This window comes from Pimephales promelas, chromosome 14 (assembly GCF_988280905.1).
Source record: "Pimephales promelas chromosome 14, fPimPro1.hap1.1, whole genome shotgun sequence".
Classification (NCBI taxonomy): Eukaryota; Metazoa; Chordata; class Actinopteri; order Cypriniformes; family Leuciscidae; genus Pimephales; species Pimephales promelas.
In genome coordinates this window covers 28,420,281-28,448,197 of record NC_142782.1, presented here as the reverse complement: position 1 = coordinate 28,448,197, position 27,917 = coordinate 28,420,281, and the positions used below count along the sequence as shown (strand labels likewise).

The 27,917-nt window shown below is 37.2% G+C and overlaps 4 protein-coding genes across 5 annotated transcripts; 1 reads left to right on the top strand and 3 right to left on the bottom strand.

Annotated features, from left to right (window-relative positions):
• Positions 1–967: 967 nt before the first annotated feature.
• Positions 968–5,913, top strand: ugt5e1 (UDP glucuronosyltransferase 5 family, polypeptide E1). Of its 2 annotated transcripts, XR_005621714.2 has the most exons (4): positions 968–1,186; positions 2,302–2,400; positions 2,593–4,465; positions 4,676–5,913. XR_005621714.2 is itself a non-coding variant. In XM_039664100.2 (3 exons), exons 2-3 carry the CDS (start codon positions 2,395–2,397, stop codon positions 4,189–4,191), a joined length of 1,605 nt encoding a protein of 534 aa, XP_039520034.2. In that variant the 5' UTR covers positions 968–1,186; positions 2,302–2,394; the 3' UTR covers positions 4,192–5,913. The 2 variants fall into 2 exon arrangements, 1 of the variants encoding a protein (XP_039520034.2); XM_039664100.2 differs by having other exon boundaries at positions 2,593–5,913.
• Positions 4,848–12,679, bottom strand: dedd (death effector domain containing). Its single transcript, XM_039664113.2, has 5 exons — positions 12,490–12,679; positions 10,734–11,412; positions 10,536–10,640; positions 8,545–8,682; positions 4,848–7,558 (listed from the first exon to the last, which is right to left on the bottom strand). The coding sequence occupies exons 2-5, from the start codon at positions 11,293–11,295 to the stop codon at positions 7,149–7,151; spliced, it is 1,215 nt and encodes a 404-aa protein (XP_039520047.2). The 5' UTR covers positions 11,296–11,412; positions 12,490–12,679; the 3' UTR covers positions 4,848–7,148.
• Positions 12,680–14,460: 1,781 nt separating this feature from the next.
• Positions 14,461–17,717, bottom strand: plaat1l.2 (phospholipase A and acyltransferase 1l.2). The gene is made up of 4 exons (XM_039664096.2): positions 17,637–17,717; positions 16,870–16,990; positions 14,859–15,157; positions 14,461–14,767 (listed from the first exon to the last, which is right to left on the bottom strand). The coding sequence occupies exons 1-4, from the start codon at positions 17,652–17,654 to the stop codon at positions 14,600–14,602; spliced, it is 606 nt and encodes a 201-aa protein (XP_039520030.2). The 5' UTR covers positions 17,655–17,717; the 3' UTR covers positions 14,461–14,599.
• Positions 17,718–17,932: 215 nt separating this feature from the next.
• On the bottom strand, positions 17,933–26,808 carry bgna (biglycan a). The gene is made up of 8 exons (XM_039664083.2): positions 26,213–26,808; positions 23,132–23,393; positions 20,636–20,748; positions 20,274–20,487; positions 19,968–20,078; positions 18,932–19,025; positions 18,652–18,790; positions 17,933–18,576 (listed from the first exon to the last, which is right to left on the bottom strand). Exons 2-8 carry the CDS (start codon positions 23,373–23,375, stop codon positions 18,379–18,381), a joined length of 1,113 nt encoding a protein of 370 aa, XP_039520017.1. The 5' UTR covers positions 23,376–23,393; positions 26,213–26,808; the 3' UTR covers positions 17,933–18,378.
• Between the last annotated feature and the right edge of the window lie 1,109 nt (positions 26,809–27,917).

Here is a 27,917-nt window from a genome sequence, read left to right as displayed (position 1 = left end):
ATCTTTTTGCATTGCTTTACTTACTTTTTTTTCCACGTATTCTTAGATTCGTCTCTGTCCAGCCAAAATAAATGCGCGAAAATAATAAATGCACGAAAATTAAAAAGAGCTCTGGAGTGTTCTAAAGGCGTTGCCGCCAGCGATAGCGTCTCCTACCATCATGGCCGACATGCTCAGACCCCGCCCAAATTGGCACGTGACTACTCATTCTCAATACTGAAAGGGTCAACCATTTGACAGTAATAGGGAATTTAAATAATGTTGACATACATAATACATAACTACACTGAAAATGAAAATAATATTCAAAATACATCAACCTTAATTACATAAGAAGATAATACAAATAATAAATAAATACATTTCTACATACAATGAACATAAACACAATAAAACATGAAACAATGACCCCCTGCTCCCATTGAGAAATGGACTATGCCAACACTACCCATAATTCTGTGGGATGGCATAAATTGAGGAACTGGAAAGCCCAGGCCGCATGTCCCACCCCCAGAAACCATGTTGCAGACATTAACCCAGAAAGTTAGTTTTTCAAATGAGGATAAAACTAATGATTTATATAAATACCAAAATAAAGAAAATAAAGAAATAAATCTCTTGGTGTTTTTTTAACAGTCTAATGTGCACCCCCAGACTAGAAAAAAGTTACCAAATAATGAGAAACAAACATTTACAGAAATAACATAAACCAAACAAACACAGGACATACTGCCATCCGGGGTAACTTTGACTTTCTCACACAAGTCAAAAGTGGAACAATTTTGCCAACATTGTTTATTGGCTCCATACTTTCTCGAAGGGCTGTTTTAATGGTTTAGATTCAAATAAAGGTTTTAACAAGAGTGGAATGTGCTGTATGTAATCCTCTAACATAATCTGTTGGTGGGTCTCCCCTTCTCTCATTCTCTCTTCCACCAAACACATGATTCAGATCAAGCCCACTTTTGAGGGCTAGGCTAGCAAACGAACAGAGGAAGTGCAAATCTGGACCAAAGTTCAACCTCACTCTGTTCCCAGTCCGATTTCTAAAACAAGAGATATACAATGAATACATAAGTGAAGGACCTTGCTCACTCTCGGCAATACACTTTCACACGCTGTCTGCCAGATCAGGAACAAAAACTGCACAGTTGGAGCATCACACATCTTCAGGACATCGCCAAAGGCAAGGAACATTCTACTTGTCTGTGTGGTTAAAATGTTTCTTTTTGCAGTTGCAGTTGAAAGTAAATATCTTTATATAGAGTAAAAGGAGACTATATTGCAGAATGTCATTAAGAACAACGTACACAGTGTTTTTATACAATGAGCTACACAGTTGTACATTTACATATTTGTGCAAATCACTAAATTGCTTGCGATAGGCTACACAGGTTTAGATACTCATGTCTTTCGAATGCCAAAGTTTAATCTTGGATAAATAGCCTTTACATAACTATTTAGCATACATGTGAGGGAAATGTATCTGTGCTTAGTTCAAGACCTTTTCTTACATGCTATCAGTTAAGTCTTGAAACTTTACATTATATTTTGAAGCAGGGTCTGGTCAATGTGCAATACTTCTCTACAGATAACTGTACTTCTCTACAGATAAGTGTATTCTCTCAGATAACTGTATTCTCTTCTCTCTGGCAAATGAGGAATAGAGACAAAACACAATAAATAAATGAATAAATAAATAATGGAGAGACAAAAGACATGAGATCATTACCAACGACTTAAAATAAGCATTCATATCCATTTGTAATCATTAATGATATAGTTAAAAAAACTTAGTACTCAAAGCGCTTCACATGGAAGAGGGAATCTCCTCAACCACCACCAATGTGCAACATCCACCTTGATGCGACGGCAAGCATATTATGTATTATAATATTTACATTTATTCATTTAGATGACGCTTTTATCCAAAGCAACTTACAATTGCTATATATGTCAGAGGTCGCACGCCTCTGGAGCAACTAGGGGTTAAGTGTCTTACACTGGTGTCTCACAGTGGATTCGAACCCGGGTCTCTCACACCAAATGCATGCGTCTTATCCACTGCGCCATCACTACCCCCAAAATTAACAAAAAAGAATCAGCATGTATCCGTCCATTAATTTGGGTTTACAAAACGGCAAATTAAGAATCAATAAGATGTTTGTACGTACTTGATTTGTAATACTCAGTATCTGAATTTAAGCAATGCTAATGATTAAAGTGGAAGTTCACCGTTGAAAAAAAGAAAACTCTTTCATCATTAATGTTAACCTGAACCTGTATGACTTTCTTCTGCAGAAGAAGACGTATAACTATATACATTTTGAAAGACCAAGTGGTCCAAACAACATTCCACAAACTTGGAGGTTCATTTCATGGATTAAAAACAACATGAAGGTGAGTAGATGACAGAATTGCAAATTTTGGGTGAATTATCCCTTTTAAACACAAATATAATAAGTAACTGACCTGGCATTATTTTCTAATTTACAAGCATAAGTACATATGTTTTTTTCTACAATTGCAAAGAGTCAAGCAGCAATGTGTTTTTCCCAATCAAAATTATTGTCTCACCATACTAATTTTCAGACAATGCTGCTGCATACCTCCATCTTTGTCCTTGTCTTTCTTTGGAGTCTCCCACCACTTTCCCTGACTGGGAAGATCCTAGTGTACCCTGTGGATGGAAGCCATTGGCTTAACATGGACATTCTGCTACGAGAGCTTCATCAGCGAGGTCACAAACTGACAGTGATCCGTTCTGCCAACAGTTGGTACATCCCAGAGAACACCACACACTATACGCCCATCACAGTCCAGATTGAGCACCTCAGCAGTATAGAGGACCCAGAGTACATGGCGTCCTTTCTTCAGAGAAACATTGAGATCCAAAGAGGGAAGGGATCAATTTGGTCATTCATTGCCCTGCAGAAAGAAATCCTTACTCTATTAGAAGAGTCTCACAGGTCTTCTGCTGAGATGGTGAGGATCATCCTAGAAGACAAAAAGCTTATAAAAACACTCAAAGAGTTCAAGTACGATTTGATGCTAACTGATCCTGGTTTTGCAGGAGGGGTCATATTGGGTGTGCACTTGGGTCTACCAATGGTGTTCAACGTACGATGGATAACAAACGGAGAAGGGCACTTTGCGATTGCACCGTCACCGCTTTCTTACATCCCAACTATCGGATCCGGGGTGACGGACAAAATGAGCTTTGTGAATAAAATGAAAAATCTCTTGCATTTTGGAATCGGCCAATATATGGACCACATGCTCATTAGGCCCCTCTATCAAGGAGTTGTCAGCAAATACATAGACCCGAATTCCAATGTCTACTCTCTGATCCAAGGAGCAGATTTGTGGCTCATGCGAGTCGATTTTGTTTTCGAGTTCCCTCGTCCTACTATGCCCAACGTGGTCTACATTGGAGGCTTCCAGTGCAAACCATCCAAACCTCTACCAGATGAATTGGAGAAGTTTGTCGAGAGTTCTGGAGAGCATGGGGTGGTGATCATGTCTTTGGGTACCCTGCTTGGAAGTCTGGTTCCGGACATATCTGAGGTTATCGCCTCTGCCTTCGCTCGCTTGCCGCAAAAGGTGATTTGGAGGCATGTAGGGGAAAAGCCGTCTACGTTGGGGAATAACACACTCATCGTGGAATGGTTGCCTCAGAACGACCTCCTAGGGCATCCTAAAACTAAAGCTTTCGTCACCCACGGAGGAACGAATGGAATCTATGAAGCTATTTACCACAGCGTGCCGATGCTTGGACTCCCGCTCATCTTCGACCAATTCGACAACATGATTCGCCTGGAAGCCAGAGGGGTGGCTCAAGTGCTTGACGTCGCAGTCCTGGATGTAGATACCCTAACGCAAGCCCTGATGGATATCCTGGATGAAAATCAACCATACCAGAAGAACATGCGCAGAATATCAAGTATACATCGTGACACACCGCTCAAGCCAATGGACAGCGCCATCTTTTGGCTGGAGTTTGTCATGAGGCATAAGGGTGCAGCGCATTTACGCACAGAGTCCTACAAGCTTCCTTGGTATTCCTACTACTGTGTGGATGTGATCATGCTGATAGCAAGTTTGTTTACAGCAGTCTGTCTGCTCTTGGTCTTAATGAGCAGGGCTTTGCTGAAAGTTTTCGTCAGGAAAAGGAAAGCCAAAAAAGAGTGAAGATCTCCTTTTTTAGGCTGATATCATTAATGTTGCTCTATGTAATTTCTGCACTACTTCCAATGGGTCATGGTTTGGTTCGTTTGCATGGGCTTGTTGGCTGTATTTGTCTGAGAAACTAAATTCTTTCTCAATTCATAATTTTGCAAGCAACATTTAAATGACAAAATTATTAATATATGAAAGTAGATGTTTGATGGCCACTTGTGGAAAGGCTTTTAAAATTGTGAAATGGAAATTTTTCCATTTCTTCTGCCTTTCACAGCAAAGTTTAGTCACTAGAGAAGACTAGTGAGCGCTTTTATGTTCAGCATTGACCAATCACGTATTTAGATTCAGATGATTGGCTCAAAAAATGGCAAAACTAAGCATAAGCAATGAGATGAGTATGAATGCTAACTTTTTGTATTCCTACAGAATTGCAGTTTCTTAATGGCTTTTCCAAACCCACCCTTCATAAGCAATCTTAAAAAAAATATAGAAGGTAGTACTGCCCTAAATTTTAGTTTGAGACAATGTTGCTTGGTCAGGCAGTTCAAACAGAGCAATTATTTTCAGGAAATTTTATTTTGAATGGCTAAATTGAAATTTCAACATCAATTAATGTGTCACTAACAGTATATTTGAATGTTTTTAAAAATGAACTGCAACAGATAGCGTTTTTTAATTTGTTTTATTGATTTGTACAGACATTGAATGAACCAGCTGTCTATTTTGCACGTAAATATTTCACTTAACACAACCACCGGCATGGTCAACAAAAAAATAAAATTATTCAAAAATCAGAGTCATAATGTGACAGATGGCCGATGCTCCTACATTTTGGAATGGTGTATTACTATATATGGTTACAATTGGTGAAATACTTTAGAGTAAAAAATAAAGTGCTCCGTCTTCATCTGTTCTACTGTGTCACTTTGAGAATACTCTCATCTCACCTCTCCAAAATGTAGCAATCCCATTTCTTTCTCTATGAAAAACAAAGTGTAAAAAAGGTTAGAAATGTCTAGATATTTCAAATCTACAGACCACAGCTCAATTGTCACTGTGTGATATTTAAGGGGATCAATGTCATATACATGCAAGATATAAAGACAAACACTTGAACACAATCAATAGAACATGTAACCTATATAATAGATACCAGTCTGTAACTTTGTTTAGTTCCATTAGGAAAACATTACAAAATGCTTTTCTTCCCTCTGTAATAATAATAATAGCAGTAATTGATCCACAGCTAACTTTTCTTAACATCTGTTCCACTCACCAATTTTCCTTTCAATATTTCAACAGTTTCATTATATCTTAACAGATTGAGGATGAGAGAATGAAAAAGAGAGTTTAAAGAGAATGAATGTCTGGGAACAGCTTTGGTATTTTAAAAGTATAGCAAAAACATCTCAAGTCAGTCAAATTACACATCTTCCTGCGATTGCATGTTGCTCAGGCATTTTTGTTTCACTTCAGTCATGTAAAAACAGCTTCAGGTTCCCACATTTTGTGTCATCTTTCAAGACTTGTTGGACAGAAGTTACAGCTGATTATTTCAACACAGAAACCCTGGCACAGTTGCTTGAATTCAAATGGTGGAATTGGAAATTATAAATAAAGCATGTTAAAAAACTATATAGTGAGATTCATGTGAGGTCACATTTTAAACTAGCGATAACAGTCCAAATCGTTTTTCACTAGAACTATCAAAACTACCTTTTTTTTTATTTATTAAATAAAAGCAGCCAATTTGTTCCTTTGTGAAAACAAAAGCTACAGCCTTAATCAAACACTGCTGTCGAATGCATTCAAACTTTACAAAGGCATATCTCTGTATTATACTGATGCAAAAAAAAAACAAAAAAACTCTTTGCCCAGAAATTCAAACAAAAGCAAATAATGAAGATTAATTTTAATGCTATGTTTTGGGCCAAACATGGATATTAATAGGCCTAGAGATTCCAAAAGTCTAAATCGCTTTGGAAAATTCTGGGCAAAGAGCATCTATTAAGTTGTGAATTCAAACAAGAGCGAACATTTGCCAACATTACTGTGTTTTTTCCATAAACAAAAGAAAATTACAGGGACATGCATCAAAACACAAGCTGCAACAAAGCATATCATAAACCATTCTGAGCACCAATTCTCCATGCTCCAGAATCTTCAGATGTTGGACTACGCCCCCTTGTGAATTTACCTAAAACTAACCCAATTGTGCAATAACGTCAATGATAAAACAGAAACAGAGAATTTTTCCTTTTTAAAGTAGTCATAGTTCCTAAGTGAAGTGCAATGTTAGAGTGTGCCATGAAGATTTTGTGTGATTTCTCATGTAGATTCTGCTTGGGATTTTGTAATGAAAAGACTAAAAATGCAAGTTCACATCCAGACTGATTTGTACATGGATGGTTAGACAACATTGACAGTGGAATTATTTCATAAAGAGTTGAAGCAATGTGATGTTTTAAAGGCAAATCAGTCAATCAAACCTTTTGCGACCTGTCCTTTTTGTTGAGGCGAACATATTTCATTTAACCAGGAGAATTTCACTAAGAGCAAATGGTTGTGCAACAAAACTTGATGGAAATATAGCAAAAATAACCTAATTCACAAAAGCCTAAAAACAAAAGCATTAGTGTCAAATATGCAGGAATAAAGACAAAAGAAACTAAATGCCTTCTTTGTCCAAACCTTTTCCCCGTCATCTTTTATTTCCACAACTTGAGATACTCAAAATAAAATAGAAATAACGCAACTTTCCAGAACACTTTTAACACCTCTTTTCATCCATATTGGCTAAAGATGCAAATCCCGGCCTCTAGTAGAGTATCTTTCTTTTAAGAGTCAATTCCTCTCTGTTTACATTCCTCACTCTTCCTTTCCCATGTATACCTTCTCATTAGTGTCCAATCTCTGCTCATCTGGGTCTCTCTGAATTTCCTCCACTTACCGAGTCACTCCCACAACTAGGACAATGGACCCTCCCTGCTTCCCGTGCCCGCACCGGCACCACCTGCCACCAGGTTCCTCAGCAGCTTCCTCCTGCCAGCCTGGTAGTCTTCCTCATCTACGTTCACCAGGAGCTTAATGGCCTCGTGACCCACTGCCTGCTTCAGAGAGTCCGTGATGAAAACGCCCTTCAGGGCTTCCAATAGTGAACCGTTGATGTAGTCCCGCCAAAAGGCGTCCAGGTAGGTCAGCTCTGAGAACTTGATGTCACATATGATGGAACCCAGGTCACGGGATTTGAGGATGGTGTTGGCCTGGTTGAAACGCTCAAACTGCCTCTCCAGAACCTCTTGCTTGTTGGAGAAGACATTGCCTTGTAGAGCTGACTCGTGCTGACAGTACTCCGCACGCACCCTCAGTCTTATGTCTGCAAGAGAAGGATGATTAGTTAAAAAGATAGCTTTTACTGTATACCCACCTAAAAAAAAAAACTAAAATCTGTGCTCAAACACTTAAAGGAATATCATACATACCCAAAAATGGCTGAAATGGTCAGATTCAATCTGATTGTCTGGCTTCAAAGCAACTTTCAAAAGGTTGCCAAGAGATGAGATTTTGCATGAGATTTAATATACATATATCAAAAGTCGAGTTTGGGGGGAGTGTCGCCAAGTGGCCAGATTCGAACATGTCATATTGCTTAAAGGCCAAGGGTGCGTAGGGTGCGTGCAGTAGGTAAGGCGTACTATACGCACAGACGCGTCCCATACCGCATACCTTTCGCTGTAGCCTGACGCGCACATCCTCAAAAATGTAACTGCACGTCGCGATGACGCGGACCGCAAGATCGGTGATTGGTCGGCTTGGTAGCATCGCATTTCCGCACGTACCATCTCACGCATTTCCGCACGCACCATCTCCTCCAACGTCTTCTCTCGTTGCTGCCTTTCAGTTTTAGAAATTTCACTAAAATGAACTGTTTTTCCACCTCAATAACCAACTCCAACATGATCCGCTCTCTTTCAGTCGCCATTGCTTGCAGTAACCTAGCCCCGAGGAATCTAAACACAGTGGAACATTAAAACCCTCCGCCGCCAACTAGCGTTTCGGAGCAGTACTGCAGAGCAACCAAGACCTGAACGCAGAAGTATAAATGCTCACGACGGCGTCGCCTACGTGCGTAGCCTACACCGTACACTACGGCGTACCCTCGACGCAAAAGTATAAATTGGCCTTAAGTATGTAGATATATTACAATTTCTTATGTTATGGGTAAAATGGTGTTGTTATGATTGTACAAATATCTTATTCCACAGAGTCAAAATTTCTCGTTCTGCATAAAAAAAACATTGCCACCACCATGTCAACCAGCATGCAACTTTTTTTTGTACTAGAGCAGATTTGTTTTCTTACCACAGGTCTGTTTTTCCCTACAGTCCGCTGTTGTGTGAGATCTTTTCCTTTTCCTGGTCGGTGGAGGTGGGGTGGGTTTAGCACGTGGTGGGCATACCTGGGGTCCTGATGGAGGACAGCAGATCAACGGCTGGGGTCCTGAGAAACAGAACATGATCAAAATCAGTACCACAATGCCCGTCTTGTAATACATGCATTTACACTGATCACGATTAGGTTAGGGAGAAATAAATAAATTGAAGATTTGGATGATTTCCAGTTGATAAACAGAAAAAAAATAGTGTTAAAAATGCTGTTAAGGCTGGAATACACTACACAGCTTTTGCCCCAATTTGCAGTCCAGACAAGTTGGTGCTAGTTTGGCCATTTATGTGTTGTACTCCACAAATGCACAATATCAGATGTCTTCAACCCCGCTCCTAGGGATCCACGGCACAAAATGAATGGCAGGCAAAAACCACCTTAAAAGTTCTGATTGGTTAATTAAATAATTAGACCATTATTTAGTGCATGATTGTTGCAGTTTACAGAGTGACGGGTGTGTGATACAGGTGTAGGGTTGGGTATCGAGAATCGAGTATCAATTGGAACCGAGACTAACTTTTCGTTTTTCCCGGAATCGTTCAAAAGTTAAAATTTCAATTCCTAGTTTTGATATTCACAGTCCCCGAGCGGAAGAAGAAACCGCTGAACAACACCAACGTAGAAGCGTCTACCGGAAGTGTTGGCATAACCGCGCGAGTCGAACATGAGTAGCTTACGTCGGCGGTCCAAAGTGTGGCTTCACTTTTCTAAAAATTAACGAAATCTCGGCAAAATGCAAAATTTGTGACAAGTATTTGTGACAGAAGGAGTATTTCCTTCAGAAAGACCGTTGGTTAGCAAGGTTAGCTAAACTTTTTTGACCCTGCCTCTTAAAAGAATCGAAAGCGAGAATCGTTAGGAACCGGAATCGAAACAAGGAATCGGAATCAGAATCGTTCAAATTCAAACGATACCCAACCCTATACAGGTGTGATTAAAAACAAGTGATGCACAGACATTTTTGTAACAAAAAACCTAGCAGCACCAAAGTCATGGAGAAGCAAATAAAAAATTAAACATGCTAGTCTTTCTGACAGGACAATGTGAAGCACTGCAGACGCAGCGTCGGTTGTTTGACACACTATACAAGATCAAATTATTAATTATTGGGTCAGAATGAGCATTGGCATTTACGAATCACCACAACACCCCTCGTCAAACAGACTTTTCCGAAATCAGGCTGATTTCAAGTATAGTCTGAACCCGGCATAAGTCTGAGAGCATAAGTATTTCAAACTCAAAACGTGGATAAGCTCCAACAGATAAACATGTCAGCTGTGTGGATGCTAGGGCTGAGTTAACAATATCAATTTCTCTTTTTTAATCAATCTTGAGTTTGATTAACCAAGATTTTTTAATCTATGCTGTTGTAAGTTGGTGATTGAACAAAACTGTACTAAACATTATTTATAGTGTGCCTAGCATCTAAAAATTGCAATAAGCTTTATTTTGTTACTTTTAGTATATGGAAAAAGTCTGAGCTTTCAAATTTGGTACATTTTATAACCAAACTCACAATTTTTTTTTTATTTTGGCACTTTTTAAACTCTTCCTCTTTACTACTAGTTAAAGCATAAAGATGCTGAACAAACAGGCTTCCAATACAGACGAAATAAAGATGAATTGACATCAAAAGGTATGTTGAAAGAAACAGTACAACTTACTGAAATATATCATATTATCACTCAACCAGTTGACTAGTTTCAACTATGGAAAAAAATATGTTCCATGAGTTAAATATGTTATTTGAGTGTTATTATTAAATTTAATTTAATGAATTAACTGATTATTACATAAAATGTAATAAATGTTTTCTGTGTATCGAAAGAATAAAAAAACAATTCATCAATACTAAAAATGTTACAGCCCTAGCAAAAAGTCTAAAGCACAACCAAAGGAGGACACACCTGTTCTTCTGTGAGTAGTTCCCTGCTGGGCCTCTCCTGCTCCTCTGGGAGAAACATAACGGACTGACGTCTCCTCCAGATATTTATCTACTGGATCTGGGCACACTGGAAAATAATAAAAAAAGACAATAATCTGCTGTCATAAGCAGTGGATGAACTAGCGACTAAAATGAGGGTGAAAGTGACAAGATCTCAAACCTGTCTGTCTCTTGCGCAACGTGACGTACGGCAGCAGGTCATGGCGAGTGATGATGCGGAGAAGCTGAAGAACATGCCTGAAGTTTGTTTCATCACATCGCCCCTGACGCTCCAATGCGAGCAGGAAATCCCGGCCGCTTCGTATCCCTCCTCTCTCGTACTCGTCAATAACGTCCACAAAAAGGAAGGACAGCACCCGCACATCACGGTGCGTCAGCTGAGCGCCCACAATATCAAACATGCGGTGAAGGGAGTAAAGCCCATAGGCATCGTCCACAGACTCCTCTGGCCACGGCTCCACCCGGCCAGACGCAGGTCTCCGAGACGAGGAGGAATTACTGCAGGACGCCGGAGCCAGACGGCTTAGAGAGAGCGCAAGGGAGTTACCGTGAGTTGTTGCGGATGAAGATGCCGCAACCCAGCCTCTCCGTGGAGAGGAGAGCCCGGAGCGGGAATACGAGTCTATCGGAGAACGAGAAATGTGTTGCCTGCCCTGACTAGATGAAGAGTTCTGTGGCAAAAGGAGGGCAGGGTTGGCATTCCCATGCTGCTGTGAGGTCATCACTCTTCACTAGGCAGATGACGGGTGAGGGGGATGACGGAAGGCCCTGTCAGCAGTGTGAAGCAGCTCGAACTCTGTCAACACGCTCGGCCCACGACTCTCACCTCCAGCTTCGCTCTAGAAGAGAAGAGAATTCATAGCATTAAGTCACTGACTCCACTACAGCATTTTAGAGTCATATGACATAATAAATAATACATTAATAAGGATGATAAACAGACTAGGACAAATTATCACAAGACCTGGGGGAATTTTACATATATGTAAACAGATATATTGCTCAACTGTGTATCTAGACTGCCTTTGCTCAATCATGCAACAGATAAAAATCATACAGATCATGTTTGCACATCACATCTACATAAAAAAAGCATACAAATTATATAGTCTGATCAAATCTGAATTGAAACATACAGATAATATACTCTGATCTACATAAAATGTTATGATTTTACACTCTGATATCACTACTACATATAAAATCAAACATTGAAAAATGATTCTGATTTCACATCTACAAACAAAAACATGAGGATCACATTTTCTCATATCACATCTACATATAAAAACACACAGATTACTGGTTTATATTCTGATATCACATCTGCATTTAAAACCATAAATAATATATACTTTGATATGACAAATACATTGCTTCAATTTAAGAACCTATATGACTATAACTTCTGTATCAAACTTGTATTTTAAGCCTGTTTGTTCAGTTTTGATCTACAACGTATTATGTTGGTAGAGGGACAGTTAAGTCACTGACCTGGTTAGCTTATACATTAACGTCTAACAGGTTTACTTGGGATGAATAATGATAGTGCTGGATGTATCAAACATCTCACTTCCATATCATGGTTTTAAAAAACTAACACAATGCTCTTTTCAAGACAAGACACTGTAGTAAATAGATTTATGAATAAGCAGTTAGACATCAACAATCTCCTGAAATGTATCAGGACAGCTGTGTTAGCCTGCTTAGCATATACACAAGGAGGGGCTGTAGAGCACAATGATATGTTAAGATTTTATACATTTTCTATGTTAACATTTAATTGCGATCTTTTCTATATTCCGAAAGATACTTAAACGTTATCTGCTATTGATATAAACTTCGCTTAGCAACTGACTGCTGGCTTGCTAACGTCAACAGCGTGTAGCAACACTGAATGTATACAACTGTCTTACCTGTTTAATTTCATGAATCACTTTACAGACACGGTGACTACGGACGCGGACTCTGCTCAAAAGTGCGGTCTGGTCCTCATACATGTACAATAATCGTGTGTGGGGATAATTTAAACGGTTTGGTGAAGCTTGGTAATGAGCCCATTTTTTGTTCCTCTGCTAAAATGTAGGTACATCCGGGACATGAGCAAGCGTGGGGCAACATCCGGGAATGTAGGAAACGCTTCGTCTTTATCAAACAGACAATAAACTCTCGTGATGTGCTTTTTTTGCATTGCTGTTACGAATAAATCTACAAGAAAAACGTTAATCAGAACAGGTCTTTGTATGGAATATAAATATTTATTTTTTAAAACATGAGAAACACAGCACTGCATAGCCCCTTTACATTATGAAAGATCACCATGGTAACCACATTTTCATCCAAAATACAATTAGCTCACTAGTTATTTTTCCTACTGTAAAATCTTAACAAATAAAAATAAGTATATCTTCAAACCCAACAAGCTGTTGTAATCTTGCCATTTTTGTTTATACCTTTTTTTTTATCAATTCTGACTGATATAAAGTCAATGAATTCAAAATAGATTTGTTCCCAATAGAAAATTATCAAATAGTCTACTCAAAACAGGTTCGGCAGCTGACTAAGTATTAAATCAATGTAGGTAGCTGTGGCGTAATTTAAAGCTGAGCAGCTAACGATTTTTGCTTTCGAGCATTACCTCCCTGCAATGCTCTGGAAAGATTAGTTTTTATTAATTAGTAGTAGTTCCAAAAAACAAAACAAAAACAAACAGTAACAATGTGCTAACATTAGGGAAATGTTCTGTGTATGCTGGGCATTAATAGGGATGAGCCATTAGATAATTCCCAGTCTTTCTATTTTAACTGGCAGTGTCAGCAGCAAAATAAATAAATCTGCACTTGTTAAGCAATTCCATGGGATTTAAACATTTTTTTTTATAACTGTGGTGTTATCTATGGTAAATATTAGTAATGGTAAGTGCCATTTTAGTTAGAAATGTGAAGAACAAAAAAAAAGTAAAAAACCCTTCTAAGCTAAATTGATTATCAGGCATAACAGGACCTGACCTGACCACCTAAAAAGTGCCCAAACCGTTTTTAAACCAGCCAACAGAACAGTCTGACCAGGCTAGGAGACCAAATACATTGAAGATTGAAGAACCCTTTCCATTGACATTAACTAGGAATATTTTAAAACTGGTTTAATGCCAAGGATGAGGGGAAAATATCCTTAGTGAAACTCAACCCTAGGGCTCCAGACATTTTGCGACCAAAATTTGAGACATGTGCAACCAGTAAATTTATTTTTAAAAGTTAAACGTGGAAGGGACGCGTGAATTAAATGAATCCGCAATAAGTGGCAGGCCGTGACGAGAATTGGAAATGGCCACTGTAAATGGCTAATATGCACATTAAGTTCTGTTATATCAGATCAAACAGCACTGAAGTGAGTGTTGAAACCAGGAGAAACACTTATAGAAGGCGTATAGTCCACAAATAAGCAACATTCACTGTGGATTTAGGCTGATGTAGTAACTCTAACCATAAATATGGTATTGTGACAAAAATAGTCAAACGCTTACTAGGTCTAGGTAAGTACTAGGACTACATCTTTTTCTAGCACATCAAAACTATAATATCATATATAAATGTTATTTTTAATGTGATGACCAACACATTTTTTTGTTCTTCCTTCAAAGATTGTCTAAAAACAAAGAATGTTAAGATGTAGTAAAACTCTTATTTAAACAGTAGGATGTTTGTTGGCTATTTTCACTCCTTAATATAAAAAATGTCACTCCTTTTGCTTTTTAATTAATATTAAGACATAATAACTAAAGTTAATTTCATCTACACCCTAAATTAAGCTTAGAGCTATATTGTCAGCCCCAGTGCTACCAGATCTTTTTTTGTAGAACTCTCAGTGATGCTGCCCTCAGATTTTAGTCTAATATCAGCACGTTAAGTCTATTTATTATTAAATAATTTGTCAGTATTATATTTATTTGGGGGGAAATTTTAATAATTGCATTGCAAGCTAATTTAAGATGTGCCCCAAACGTTTCTGCTTGCGCTGCTAAAATTTTCAGTCAGGGGCTACAGCGTTCCCAGTAGAAAAAGTTAGTCTGGTGTCCGGTAATGTGAACGTTGGCATTGATAATTCAGTATTCGATGGCAGAAGCATAGAGGGCACAAGGCTGCTAAATTGTTCAGTAGCCTCCTCACATTCCTTGTTTTTGGACTTCCCTGGGATCTGTTAAAACAAAGGAACCAATATAAACTTATGTCAGAGTAACATAATGATCTTTATGATATACTGTTAAACTTGATATAAACAAACTCACCTGATTGCACATAGCTTTTCCAGAGCGGACAAATGTGGCAAAGTGCTCACAATTAAATGTGAGGATTTTGTAAGTAAACTCCTGGTCAAGTAAAGCATCTCGTCGCCGTCTAATTTCATCCTCAGGTGAAGGCTGGAGATCGTGTTGGTTATTGTTCACCAAAACACGAGCGCCTTTAGGTACGTTGACTTCAGACAGGAGCTGACGCCGTATCTTGGTTTCTCCAAGCAAAAGATCACCACAAACAGGGAAGACAGTCTGCAGAAAACCCCGAAACGAACTCATCACCTGAGTTTCATCTGGTATGAAAAAAGCAAGTTCTGTATGAGACAAAGTGTTGCCATAACAGTGATCAAGAATAGAAGAAATAAGAAATCAATAATGGGAGTAATAATTGGAAACATTTTCATAATAATATCTATTTCATAGGAATATTGGTACATAATTTCACTCCCCATTCACTTGTGTCTCCCAAAATGGCAGAAAAACATGATTTAATCCCTGGTGTCCACTGGACATGTATGAAATCAATGCCGTCTTTTGTAACAGAAACCTCATACCATTTTCCTGAGATGTTGATTTATGACAAACAATTTTAAAATTAGTCAGACTTAAATGATAATTACAAAACATTATCATATTTCAATAAGAGTGCTAATTTGATCACTAAATTATTGTCAGTCTTTTTAAAAGACCAAGGAGAAGTTGTTGTCATTGTAAAACCCCAAACATTTGGTATCTCTGAAAAGCCATGAATGTGCTCTTTACAGGACTCAGAGATTGTTCACCCAAAAATAAAAATCATAATTTACTCATCCTCATGCTGTTCCAAACCTGTATGAGTTTCTTTCTTCTTGTTGAACACAAAAGAAGATATTGTAGCCCTCAAACCGTATTCACTTTATAGCCCTTAATCCTGTAACTGTGGACAAATGTGGGCACAGAGGACTCCCGTGTGATACTAATTTGTATTTATTATAAATGTTATATCAATATCTTCGATAAAGTTTTGTCTATCCATTTATGTTGTTTTCTTTTATTTTGGTGGTATTTTTTTTAATTTATTTAACTTCAAAAAGTACCATATTTTCTGTAAATTATTTCTATGTAAATGAATTACTATGTAGGTTTTTTTTTAATTAATCTTTTAAATAAATTATCATTCCAATAAGTTCTTAGAGCTAAAACCTAAAGATGAAGTGACTTTGCTGTCACCTGGTGTCTTATTTTGGCTTATTTTAGAATGCTATAAATTAGTTTTCCCCTTTCATTTCTATGGGTGCCCATTTTTGACCCAAATACAAGATTAGGGAGTTTATTTTTATTTTTTCACCCATTTAACATTGTAAAATTGTGTCAAAAAATTGTGTGTTCATGAGACAAACTTAGGAAAAGTAGCCAAATCTTGTACCGCTCAGATCAAGGGAAGTATTTATTTATTTATTTTTTTAAAGTCAAAACTATTTTGCCCACATTTGTTCAGAATACAGTTTTAGGTTTAAAGAAAGTTTGCAAACAAACATTGGCAGTACCCATTGACATCCAAAAATATGGATGTCAATGTGTGCCGTCAGCAATCTGATTAACAACATTCTTTAAAAGATCTTCTTTTGTGTTCAACAGAAGAGTGAAACCCATACAGGTTTGGAACAACTTGAGGGTGAGAAAGTAATGACACATTTTAAAATTTTGGGTGAACGATCCCTTTAAAACTTTAGCATGTATGGTGTCCGAAATTCACTCAAATAATGTCCACAGTGGACAAAAGTCTATTCCTGGAAGGATATCAGGTGACATTTGAACCTGTGTAGCAGTGTAGGAGTTAGCCTATAAGATTCTTATATTTCTCAGACTAATTTCAGACACATAAATGTATAGCTAGGCCTAGTATAGTATAGTATATAGTGTATAGTATATAGTATAGTATAGTATAGTATAGTATAGTATAGTATAGTATAGTATAGACTGTATTTAATACTAATATCTATTTTTATAGAATCATTGCGCTTACCTGCAACCGCAAAGTGAATGACGTATCCATCTCCGTCATAAACGCCCCAGTGTGAGTAGCCAATGGGGTACGAGAACTCGATCAAATCTCCGAATTGCGCGCTGGATACAACTTGCTCAACCTGTGCATGACAGTTTCAATCTGTCAAGATTTCTCCCGCTAATGGTACAGGTTTTAGAACAAGTTTGACAACATATGACGTCTGCATTCTTTTGATGATTATAATCATACTAATCGCAATAGTGTCAAAAGATTAAAGTAAAATAATTCCTATTTCTTCACAACGCATCTGGTGCTTTGCGTTCGCACCGGAAGAACCTTTTCATAGTTCCTAGAATTAATAGTTTCCACTTTTTGGCATGCTTGCACCGCAGGAACTGGGAACGTATTAAGTTAGGAACGCCTTTTGGGGAACTAATGGCTAGTTCCTATAAATTACTACCTGGTGTGAAAGTCCTATTGTTGGAGAACGGTCTTAAAGCTACTTTCACATTAAATTCTAGCGGTAGTTACATATGAGGAAAAAGTAACCTAATGATCCTCAGCTGATTCCAAATATTTATACATAATGTTATTTCAATAATAAATATTTAAATATTTTAAACAATTCTGGACAGAATAGGATCAGCATTCTTAACATGTCTAATTAATTTAGTCTGCGTGACAAAATAATAGTTAAAAATTGTATTAGTTTCTAGGCTTATTTTGAAACATGAATCATTATTATCCACGTATTGAGTTAATTCAGTAAAAAATTGTAAACGTACCTGTTCTTTGTAGTCCATCTCTCGTGTTGTTTAGTCGTTAAGTGCAGAAACTATAAGCAAAAGGACTGGATAAATTCTTCTGCCAAGCCTTGTGGGCGTGGCCACACGACAACTAGAAGCAGGACTTGTTTGTGAAGACTTTCTCCTTGGAGTGTAATTTAGCTACTCCACCTTCAAATCTTCTGCCTCATCTGCAGGGTTATTATTCAACCGAATCCGCTTAGGATCATTCCTTTACAATAAATTCATTAAAGTTGACATTAAAGAAAATAAGCGTGTCACCTATAGGCTGTCTTGTGATGGCATGATAAACATCCACAATCAACTTTATTACAGTATTACCATGATGAATGAGTGACAACAGGCGTACAGAATGACAAACTGTGAATTTATCTAATTATTTAAAGATCCAATCCATGAAAACCAAGCAAATGAAACTGTTAATAGACATCTTAGAGTTAATTAAGGAATCAAAAATGCTGTGTCAACTAAATTGAACAAAAAGGCATTTTTGTGGAGTACATATAATATCAGCAGGGAATTATACACATCAATAGTTTTGAATGCTGTCATTTACCAGTGGTTCTTTAACCCTTGGGTTTAAATGGAGTCCACGTTTCTTCTGAATTATGCCTCCATGGGAATGTTTATTCAACGTCTTCACTCAAATATCTTGATGATTTACACAGATTTTGGACACTATTTCTTCTTGTTCTCCTCCTGGATTGGTTTTGTGCATCTTTTATTTCTTGTGGTTGCCAAACTGTACAGCCATTTGGTCACTGACACAGCGGAACGCAGCGGGCTGGACCTCCCAGTACCTGATCGGGTTGTCAAAGAGACTGATGCCATTGTAGAACACCCTCTTCATCCCAAAACCTGTTGGGCAGAAGTCATCCACCCCAACATTGGTGATGTTGTTTGAATGAAGGTAGACAACCTGTAGGGAGAGTGTGGTTCAGTTTATTTAGTGTAAATTAACTAGATAGAAATCTGTACACGAAGACATGCACACCTGTAGATACTTCATTTGAGGCAGACCACTGGGCACACCGGGCAGACGGTTGTTGTCAAGGTGCAGCTCCCTCAGGTTGGTGAGGTAGGATAAAGCACCGTGCTCAATGTGGCGAATCTGGTTACTGCCGAGTCCCAACCTAGACACAGAGACGGGGGGTTTTAACCACTAGAGGACACCCAAAGCAAATTTTATGTCATAATAAAGTCCCATAAAGGGAAATGTTTCATTGATCATACACATTAATCACACCAAATAATTGGGAATGTGTAAGGTTTACCTCTGCAGCTGGGTGTACTGGCTGAGATCCACAAACTCAATGGCCTGAATCTGATTATTGTCCAAATGAAGCTCATGGAGACTGCTGGGAAGGTCTGGCAAGAATGAAACACATTCCATATGGAGTAGAATGAGTTGCATTGTATTTAAAACATAATGGGACACATTCCTTGAAGAAAAGAATTTTGCATTCTGTAACAAAACACCTTTATTCTGTATATGTATGCTGTAGCCTATATATAAATACATTACTCCAGTCTTCAGTGTCACATGATCCTTCAGAAATCATTCAAATATACTGATTTGATACTCAGTTATTATCAATGTTGAAAACAGTTGTGCTTAATTTTTTTTTTTTTGGAACCTGTGATGTTTTGTCAGGATTCATTGATGAATAAAAAAATAAAAAGAACAGCATTGAATCAAAAAAGAAATATTTTCTATATAAATCTTTACTTTCACTTTGTATCAAGTGACTGTAAAGATTTATAGCTTATATCTGATTATAGATGTATAGGTATTGTTACAAAATATTTTTATTTTAAACAAATGCTGTTTGACATTTTATTCATCAAAGAATCCTGAAATAAGTATCACAGGTTATAAAAAATATTAAGCAGCAGACGTGTTTCCAATATCGATAATAAATCAGCATATTAGAATAATTTTTGAAGGATCATGTGACACTGAAGACTGGAGTAATGATGCTACAAATTCAGCTTTACCTTAACAGGAATAAATGGTCTTTTAAAGTGTATTAAAATAGAAAAAACATTATTTTAAATTGTAATGATATTTTTATCAAATAATTCTTTCAAAAACATTAAAATAGTAATGTTTCCAAACTTTTGACAGGTACTGTTTGCTGTATTGTGTACTGTATAAACAATAGTGCATTCTCATGAAACCATAATTAAAACTTTATTCAAATTAAAAGCCAAATATTAATGGCTGCAATAGCCTATAGGCTATAACATTTATTTCGAAATAGTCAATTACTTAAATATATATTAAATTTTAACCATCATTATCATTACCTTTGGGTACTCCAGTGAGTTTGGCTTCAGAAATGCGCAAGTAGTTCAGTTTAAGGCCCATAAATGCTCCAGGTTCGAAACCACTGTTCTGGAGTGGATTACGACCCATTTCTGCAAAATAAACCAGTGTTTGAGGCACGAATAAAGTATTTTGTTTTATTTATGTAGAGCTTTTTATCAATGTTGTAAAAAATCAGCTTTAAAGGACTATAACCTCACTGAGCAACCATTAGGTGACACCATGAATCAAATGATGTCATTAGCAAAGCTAATATACAGTTTCACACAGACAAACACATGTCTTACCAATGACATGCATGTTGTGGAGGCCTGAGAAGCTAAATGCCGGCACCTTCTTGATGTGATTGTCATGGATACGCAGCTCCACGAGGGATGGAGGCAGGTTTTTGGGGATGGAAGTCAGAAGGTTGTGTGAGATGTATAACTTCTGCAAACGCTTCAAAGGAAGGAATGCCTTGGGATGAACTTTGGAGATTTGGTTATATCTTAACACCAGGGCCTGAAATGGGACAGGGGCTATGAATCTTTGATAGGAATGCACAACATAAAGCACAATTTTGCATTTAGAAATTCATTGACAAAAGGACAGCAAATGTAATCATTATGATGCAAAATATTAAATGAATAGCCTATATGTTGGGTCTCACATAGAGGTTGGTCAGTCCCTTAAAGTCTCCCTCTCTAATCTCTGTGATCCTGTTGCTCTGCAGGTCCAACAGCAGTGTGTCTGAAGGAATATCGTATGGCACGTAACCTAACCCTGTTGGGAAATAAAGCACAAACAAACAAAAATAGATATATTGATAGAAATAAGGTCTCGAAAAAAATGTATATTGTGGATCAAATGTTGTTTATAGGCTTTTATGTTGCAGTGGTTATTCATATTTTCCGTAATTGGGGGAAAACTCAACATGAGATCAGAAAGAAAATGTGTACATTCTTAATACACATTCTGGTCTTATATTGTGGAATTTAATGGACCAAGTAATTCCAAAGAGAAAAACTGCTTGTCTATATAATCTTTCGTTAAAATAGGGCCTATTAACTTGCCCAGTCTCTGAAATGACTTTATTTACATTTCAGCTGAGCTGACATGAGCAAACACTCATTTTTAACCCCTTCCCTCCAACATTTGTCTGACCACATTTCACAAAATGTGTGGTGGATAAAATTAAGTCCTACCCATATTCTTTTTCTAGTTTAATATCCTGTCTCACTTGTCACTTTAAAAAAGTAAAAAGCCATAGCTTACCTATTGATGGCCAGATATTACAGCAATACAGTAAAAAACAAAAGCAAACAAAATAACGTAAAAACGTTTAAAGCTTTGCCTAGAAAAAAGTAGGCTACTAGTACAAAACAATCGGCCAAGCAACAAGACGAACACTGCAACACTAAACCAGTAATATAAAAACAGAAGTCAAGTGAGGTTATTCTTGCTACAATTGATGATTTGAGGCGCCAGATGGCGCCAGTAGCGCTTATATGAAATGAGAGCGCGAGTCCGCGGAGCGATACGAGAGACATGAAAGTAGCGCCGGTATCAGTTCACGTCAGTCATCGTCCTGTGATGTTAAACGCCTTAAAAAGCATTCCCTATTTTTTACCTTTCAGTGTAATACAACAAAGCACATAACATGAGATTAAACATTAAGAGAAAAATACTGTGAAACAAAGATAACACGGATGAGCGGACTAATATGTACAGTAATACAGCGTCAACGTTACAATGGATAGGCCTAATGAAAGCCAATATCCATCCGCTTCTTGCCACGACTGGCAAATCAGAATTGTGTATTCTAGTTATCTTTATAATAATATTAGACACTGTAGCCATCAAACAATAACAATAAAAATAAAAATAGATAAGTATCAACCAATCATGTCACATGACGCCTTTAGAAAGTAGCTATAGCCTAGTAGGCAGCTCATTTAAGAAAGTCTTTGGATTACCCAGGTTCACTTGTAAACTTTTCAGCGGGCTGTAATTTTGGAAATGTTTGGTAATTCTCTAGGCTTCGGGACTCTGTGTGTTTGCTGTGCTCTGTTGTTGTGTGCTAGCATTCCCCTCTGAGCTTCCCATATAATTAAGATGGAGCCAGATGACCATGGCTCCACGTAGCACATTACAATGTGGAGAGAGAGAAAAAGAGGAGAAAAGCTGTATTTTATGAACTTCATAAAAGAGAGATAGAGGAAGAGAGGGCAGCTGTGTTTGGGTGGTACCTGGCATCCATAGAAATTATCCATTTTGCTTTTAAATTCATCATCCCTGGTGAAACCGACATCATAGTTTATGGCACGTTTGCTGTACCGAGTAGAATAACCAGAACGTCTGTCTTCTCAGGTGACTGACCACACGCCACATGTGCTGTCTGATGTGGAAGGGCCAGATTAGCGGTGTGTCTGAATTGGTATCCGTTCTTGAGCTAAATTTGATCCTGATCTCATGCAGGACTTTGATGTGGATTTTAAAACCTGACATTTCTCTTTAGCTTTCAGACAAAATGTCCTCCTCACTTTCCCTACTTTGAGCCACAACTTTTGATTCATTTAGCGTACATATTCTCGTAATTCATATTCATATTGTATCCCACGTTCATTCATGCTACATTTTTGAAATATCATGGGGAAAATGACAGGCAGGTCTTTGAAGTTTGCTCGATGTAACAGGCTAGTAATTTTGGGATAAGATGGATAATATAAACAGGATATCCTGTAACTTTTCACTGTTCAAGTTCACTCTTTACACCTGTGGTTATCAACTGGTGAGTTGCAGAACAAAAACAGGTCAAAAGCACCCTATATGTTCTGATAATGTTGTTGAAAAACAGTATTAAATAATAAAATGCATAATTAATTGAACAATTCTTTAAAATTGCTATACTATATTTGATACATATACACATTTTTTTTTCATATTCATCTGGTTCATGCCATAAATTTTCATATTTTTGGGACTATATTTTTATTGTTTGGTTTTAAGGCCATTATGTTTACGCTTCAGCAGCAAACAATTTTGGCACTGCATCGTCCCATATAAAAAATTTGAGTCTAGAAGCAAAACCTCTCAGACTAAACAGTCATTATCTTGTCTGTCTATACCAAGACACCATCGCAAACACATATCATCTTAAGCCCACCTAAATCCGAGCACTGTACGACTCTGCGGTCGCACCGGCAGCCAAACGGGCATGTGGGATGTTCAGGTTGGTATGGATCCATGGCTGACCCTTCCTCCTGGTCCTTCATCATCATCATCAGCTCTTTCACATCAATGTCCTTGCCAAAGTCCCAGAATCCTTTCTGCTCAAAGGGAAGGGCGGAGGAGTCTAGTGGCAGGTGGGCAGTGCAGAGAAACAGGAAAGCCACATAGACTGACAACATGGCTGCCACGTTTTTAATCTGCAAAAAAGACAGTAAGACAGAAGAAGTAGAAGAAGCAAACTTTAAAAATATGGCAGTACAATTGTTCTCCACACTTTTATAAAAACCGTAAATGCTACTTTGCATCCAAGAGCTGATTCTGGTCAAATCCTTCATCCTGTGGTCTCATTAAGCTTTGAATATGCAGCTGCCTCGCTGACAGTCATAATAAACCAATCTGCTGTCCACATCGACAACGGTGAAAATATCTCATTGTAACTAAAACTAAAACCTGAGACAGGGAAAGACTTGTTTGGGTCAGATGCATCAACGTGTGCAAATGTGTATTTTCGTAACCTGTCCTAAAGCTATATTTACAGTTTTTTTTTTCTCCCAGAACGGGTGTAACATCATCTGAGTGTATTTTTGTGTCCTTTGTCCAGCTGAATTACAGCTGAAACCACACTGATGCAACGTCAGTAGGATATACAGTATATATATTTAGCCCTTTTGGTGCATTTGATAATTGTCTTCTGTAGAAGAAACATATGACATATGTACATAATTAATGTAAATAAATCATGTGACTTGACTCACTAATTACAATAATAACTGATGCAGTTCCATCCTAGAGGAAACTTGAATTACTTAGATGTTGCTCTTTCATAGCTTAGGGGATTCTTGTTTCATTTAAGTATCAACAATCTCAGATGTTTAGTCTGAAATTCCTTAGGAGATTCAAAAATGGAAATAAATTAGAAATTTGTTGACACAGTAAGACTATAAAGCTGTAAAAGATTACATAGCTTAGATAATTACGTGAGTTATACCAGAGTTCATATTCAAACAGACTTTTGATTGGTATCTTGGTAAATCGGAGCACAGTTGGTTAAATAATTGAGATCTCTTCTGAAAAGACTTGAGGAGAGATTTTAGGATGTTTTTTTTAAAGGTATGGTTGCAAAAATGTGTTTTATAAACAATTTCTACAATGGTTGAAACTCTCTTCACATCCTGATGGCAATCAACAATAGAAGGGGCCTAAATATTAAAAAAATGTACATACATCTTCTGTGGAAGGCACAGGACCAAAAAAATGTTCATCCAATCATTGCATTCGGTCCCAATGCAATGATAGGATGGTCCTACCTGCCTGTCAACATATGTATTTCCATACCTCCCCACACCCTGCTGACACAAACATCACACGCCATTCACAGTTCCACCTGAACCAATACGAGTGGCAACCCGTGATGTTCGCAGCTGTTCACGTCCTCAGACTCGGATTTATGCGTATTTCTATATCAACATAATCAACGCTAAAACGGATCTGCAGTCAGGTGGTACTGGTCAGCGCTTTTTAAGTTATTTACGTTCATATTGTTGTTATTGTGCTTTGAGACATGAGATAGTTTAACGTTTAACTCTGCTGTGTGTGTTCATGTGTTTTGAAGCAGGTGTGACTTTGGAGACGGGTGGGATATTACGCTTAGTTTTAAAGCTAGCTTGCTATTGCTAGCCTGTCTGAAATTGCCTACCATACCTTTAAGAGTAAGTTTTGAAAAGAAAGCAAATCTCAATATGCTCGCCTTTTAATCTCACTATTGTCTAGGAGAAACGATTGAGATATTAAAGAGATTTCCAATGTGATATTTTTGCTATTTAGACTTATACGTCCAGTGGTGTTATTGTTAACAAAAACTAAAACTAAAGATATTAAAGTAAAAATAAATAAATAAATATGAGGTGGAAAAATAAACTTAAAAACATATATGAAAATTTGAAATTTTGCCTTAAAATAAAGCTATATAGAAATAAAAAATATATAAAAATGACAAAAGTACTAAACACAATTGAAACTTAAACTCAAATTAAAATGAAATCAAAGCTCCTTGAAAAAAAAAAAAATATATATATATATATATATATATATATATATAAATTATACTAAAATAAGGCTGCTTCATTTCAATGTGCAGACACACTGATCCACATATTTTATTCGATTCTGTGACCGTCCAGATCCGCAGTAACTAGTTTTATTTTGTGCCACGTGTTGTGCGTGTGGTTTTAAACTGCCTTTGAGCTCTTTCTCTCTCTCTCTAAATTCACTCCCACACCCTTTACCACAGAATGGCAGAAGAACCACATTACTGGCAAGTTTAACAGATTGTTTTTGGAGAGACACCCTGATTCATGCACCGAAATAAAGACACTGAATGCACCAAAATCACCCTCTTAAAATAAGACAATAAGGTTATGTAATAAACTGGAAAACCTCATTTAAAAACGAATTAAACGATGGTGCACAGCCTGATTTTGACCACAGCCAGAACAATTTTACTAACACAATAAAATGAATATGAATAAAATGAGTACTAATGAATAGAAAGTTTTAAAGCAGTCTGTACCCACTTATGAGTTTGATGCAGATGAGTCTTTATTTCTTGTGAAAAAAATATCTCAACGGACAACTAAAAATGTTAAGGTGTCTAGCTTTTTTCTTCAAAGATGTGCAATATCAAAATGATGCCAAATGGTGATGCAAAGTTGATGTACATCACATAGAGAGGTGAGATGAGCTATATTAAAGACTACATTACTGAATGCTGTCAAGATTGCAGAGTTGACGTGGATGACTTAGTGACTCATAAAGCTGATGCCAACGCAACATTTCTCAAGGATTTTAAAGTATCCTTTTTTCCTTTTTTAAATGAGATTTAAAAAAGCTTTTAAGCTTTTCAAAGAATGTAATTGGTCATAACAGAATCAGATTAATTAAGTTGCCGTGCATCAGGTGCACTAAACTGAACAGGGAACATGTCAGAAAGATAAATAAGATCATCAAAGCATCTTACCTGATGTGCAAGATTAACTCGGAGATGATTTCTTCTTTTTTCAGATGTCTGATGGCAAACAGATTTTATGGTTTGATCATTGTTTTGGATGACTGTCTTTTAGGTCCTTGGCTGCCAGCAGTCACTCAGCACTGAATAGTACCTGCAGTTCAAAACACAGGACAGTTTGAAAAAGAGGGAAAAAAATGTGTATTTGAGACATTCCCACTTAAGTTGTCTTTCCCTCCCACTGTTTTTCTCCTTCTTTTTAGGTGGTGAGTGAGAGAGAGCGAGAGTCAGATAGTGTGAGGGCTGGTAATTTCTCCCAAATACTATACTTAGTTAGGCTGCCAGTTATTATTTATACTTATTAAGACATTTCATTTGAAATCACCCTTTTTTGAACATTCAGGATACATATCATTAATGTAGTGTCCATCCAAAAACACTTTAGTTTCTGCATATATAAATGAGATGTAATGAAATGAGACAAAGAGATTAATAGATTTAAAATGTGAAGTTTTTTTCCTGTTAAAAAGACTAATAACATTAACTAGGCTATATAACGTTTTGTAGACAAACTTTGATATTGGCTTCAGTCTTAATTAGTTTCAAGTGTTTAGATAGATAGATAGATAGATAGATAGATAGATAGATAGATAGATAGATAGATAGATAGATAGATAGATAGATAGATAGATAGATAGATAGATAGATAGATAGATAGATAGATAGATAGATAGATAGATAGATAGATAGATAGATAGATAGATAGATAGATAGATAGATAGATAGATAGATAGATAGATAGAAACATTGATCTCTGTTTGACATGCTAAGAGCCACAATGAATACATCTTGCCACAGACTTCCAGGTTTTCCCACAAAGACTGGTGTTACTCCAGGATATGCTCTTTTAATATAAGGAAGTTTTTCTTCATGGTTTAGGACACAGTACACGCCCTGGAAATGAAGAGCAGTCACAGAAATATATACATCAGCAGAGAATCAATGTAGGGACGGCCCAAAGAAAATAAATCTGAGACAGAGTCCTGCTGTGAAGTAGAAAAAGAAGCACTTGTGGCAGCAAGTTACCACTTTAAGAGTTTCTCTGGATAGAAATAGAGCAACCAGAGAGCGCCACTGCCCAGTGCTAGTCAGTCAGTGTCATAACACAGACAGAATGACGAAAGTGCGACTCAGCACTGCGTTGATGCTCTGCTGTCCGTTTCTGTAAGAACCTATGGTAAGAACAAAGCAATGTCCCGAAAAAGCAGGAGTGATACTGCAGATATTAATTGTGAATTATCACCACTGTAACCCGTGTTTTATTTATTTTACTCGCGGTGACGAGACTGGAGAAAACGCCGATACGGCATCAAATAAGGGTAACATTTGCAACATTTCAACAAGTTAGCATCAAATAATTTACATTTCAAACTAAAACTGTAAATCGATATATATTTTTCTCCGCCAATGAAAACAAGCCAAATAATCCAGAAACAAATAAATACATATATTTTTTAAATTTTACGTCTTCCGTCGCCCCCTAGTGGACAAATGTGAAATTCAGATGCACTGAGCAGAGAACACACACACACACACACACACACACACACACTAAATGGTGAGATTAAGTAACTTCGTCTGCAGAACTGCAGGACACAAGTGCCTCATTTTCACCAGAGATGTGCTTATAATATTATAATAAATCTTTTTGATACCA

Bases quoted from the DNA above. Each gene is read 5' to 3' on its own strand.
- dedd (XM_039664113.2), bottom strand. From the start codon at position 11,295: ATGACCTCACAGCAGCATGGGAATGCCAACCCTGCCCTCCTTTTGCCA. The intron at 8,683-10,535 runs GTGTGTCCTCCT...TCTGTTTCTCAG, and splicing joins AACTACTCACAGAAGAACAG to GACCCCAGCCGTTGATCTGC. The intron at 7,559-8,544 runs GTAAGAAAACAA...CTTCTCTTGCAG, and splicing joins TAGGGAAAAACAGACCTGTG to ACATAAGACTGAGGGTGCGT.
- plaat1l.2 (XM_039664096.2), bottom strand. The intron at 15,158-16,869 runs GTAAGCGCAATG...TTTTCATACCAG, and splicing joins CATTCACTTTGCGGTTGCAG to ATGAAACTCAGGTGATGAGT. The intron at 14,768-14,858 runs GTGAGTTTGTTT...TTGTTTTAACAG, and splicing joins GAAAAGCTATGTGCAATCAG to ATCCCAGGGAAGTCCAAAAA.
- bgna (XM_039664083.2), bottom strand. From the start codon at position 23,375: ATGTTGTCAGTCTATGTGGCTTTCCTGTTTCTCTGCACTGCCCACCTG. The intron at 20,749-23,131 runs GTGGGCTTAAGA...ATTTCCCAACAG, and splicing joins CGTACAGTGCTCGGATTTAG to GGTTAGGTTACGTGCCATAC. The intron at 20,488-20,635 runs GTGAGACCCAAC...GTCCCATTTCAG, and splicing joins AGGGACTGACCAACCTCTAT to GCCCTGGTGTTAAGATATAA.